This window comes from Gekko japonicus, unplaced genomic scaffold, assembly GCF_001447785.1.
Source record: "Gekko japonicus isolate JY-2015 unplaced genomic scaffold, Gekko_japonicus_V1.1 scaffold3303, whole genome shotgun sequence".
Lineage (NCBI taxonomy): Eukaryota > Metazoa > Chordata > Lepidosauria > Squamata > Gekkonidae > Gekko > Gekko japonicus.
Window position 1 is genome coordinate 58,431 of NW_015162573.1, and position 1,460 is coordinate 59,890.

The window sequence follows — 1,460 nt, forward strand, 5'->3', positions numbered from 1 at the left end:
GGGTGGGGGAGTCTTTTTCTGCCAAAGGCCTGTGCTGGTAGAACCGAGCCAGCATCAAACAGAGTCTCTTAAGGGCATTTGAGGAATTAGGCACCAGAGTCTCTTAAGGGCATTTGAGGAATTAGTCCTGCTCTTTAGGACGGAATCTTGTCCATCGAGTGGTGCCGCCTGCCTGTTTGAGGCCTGCGCCTGTCTTGCTGTGCTGGCAGCCCTCTTTCTGCCCTGGAGTAGCAGGCGTGGGGGGCGTCCCCCTGCCGCGCACTCTGGTGGAACTCTCTTGCGGGATGTGTGAGAGGCGGGTGTTCCGCGTGGGAGTGTGTGGCTTGAGGGGTGAATCTGGTGCTCCGTCGGGCCTCCTCCGTGTGGCGTGCCCTGCTTTCCAGGCAAGACTGCCTGCTCCGGGCTGGGAGACCCGGGCAGATTTGGGGGGTGGGGCCCGGGGAGAGGAAGGACCACCTCGAAAGCAGCCGTTTTCTCCGAGGGAAGGGGTCTTGGTCACTCGGAGGTCAGCTGTAGTCCTAGGAAACCTCCAGGCCCCACCTGGAGGCTGGCAACCCTACTCTCACACACACCTGTTGTTGAATGGGAAAGGCACAAGCGCAGTCTTTTGCTGTCTGAAGAGAGTCGGCCCTTGGACAAGCGTATGGCTCTGGCCTTAGTTGATTGTAGCCAGACTGCTTTGGCAGGCGACAGACTGAACAGATCTGTTGTAGGGTGAACCTTCAGGCAGGGACCTGCCTTGTGAAAGGAAATCGTTTTAATTATCTCTCCCCCCCCCTTTCTGAATGCAGTCTTGAATGGAACTCCTTGGGTGCGCCTGATGCTAAGAGTGCTGCTTGGGTGTCTAACTGGCTCCGTATCTTGTGTGCACAGATAACCACTCTCATCAACCATAAGGACAAACCGAAGCGGTCAGACAAGACTCTGAAAGCGATCCAGCAAGTGGGCCAAGCTGTCAACCTGGCGGTCGGGAGATTTGTCACAGTGGGAGAAGCGATCGCCAATGAAAACCAGGAGCTGAAAGAGGAAATGAATGTTGCCTGCATTGAAGCAAAGCGAGCAGGTAGGAGGGCCTTTGAAGAAGAGGCTTGCGACCGTCTCTGCAATTTAAAGACAGAGAGAGAGAGAGAGAGATCAGTGTTGGTGATCACAGCCATTTAGGGGCGCACTGTTTGCAACTGAGAGTTGCAATTTCAGTCCTTTTAGTGTTTGGAGCAGTGCCTGTCTCTTCCTAAAGGCAGTCCCTCCAGCTTGGACTTGAGCTGTTTGACTGAAGTTGTTGGAATTCCTGCTGATGATTGCTAGCGTGCAGCCAAGTGCAGCATTCACCAGAGGAACTGCGAGGCGCCTCGCTGGTGTCTGAGACAACCGGACAAGCAGAGGTTTGGATTAGGGTTCCACAAGACTCCTCAGGCTGTCATCTGTGGCTTCCCATTCCCCAGCTTTTTGGGTGGGTTTGG

At 55.0% G+C, this 1,460-nt stretch overlaps 1 protein-coding gene across 1 annotated transcript in view; it reads left to right on the forward strand.

Moving 5' to 3' along the window:
* CTNNAL1 (catenin alpha-like 1) overlaps positions 1 to 1,460 on the forward strand; it is a 55,579-nt gene that overhangs the window by 8,920 nt on the left and 45,199 nt on the right. Inside the window, exon 2 of the mRNA XM_015406427.1 lies at positions 792 to 1,063. Coding sequence (XP_015261913.1) covers positions 792 to 1,063 — 272 coding nt within the window. The remainder of the gene's footprint in view (positions 1 to 791; positions 1,064 to 1,460) is intronic.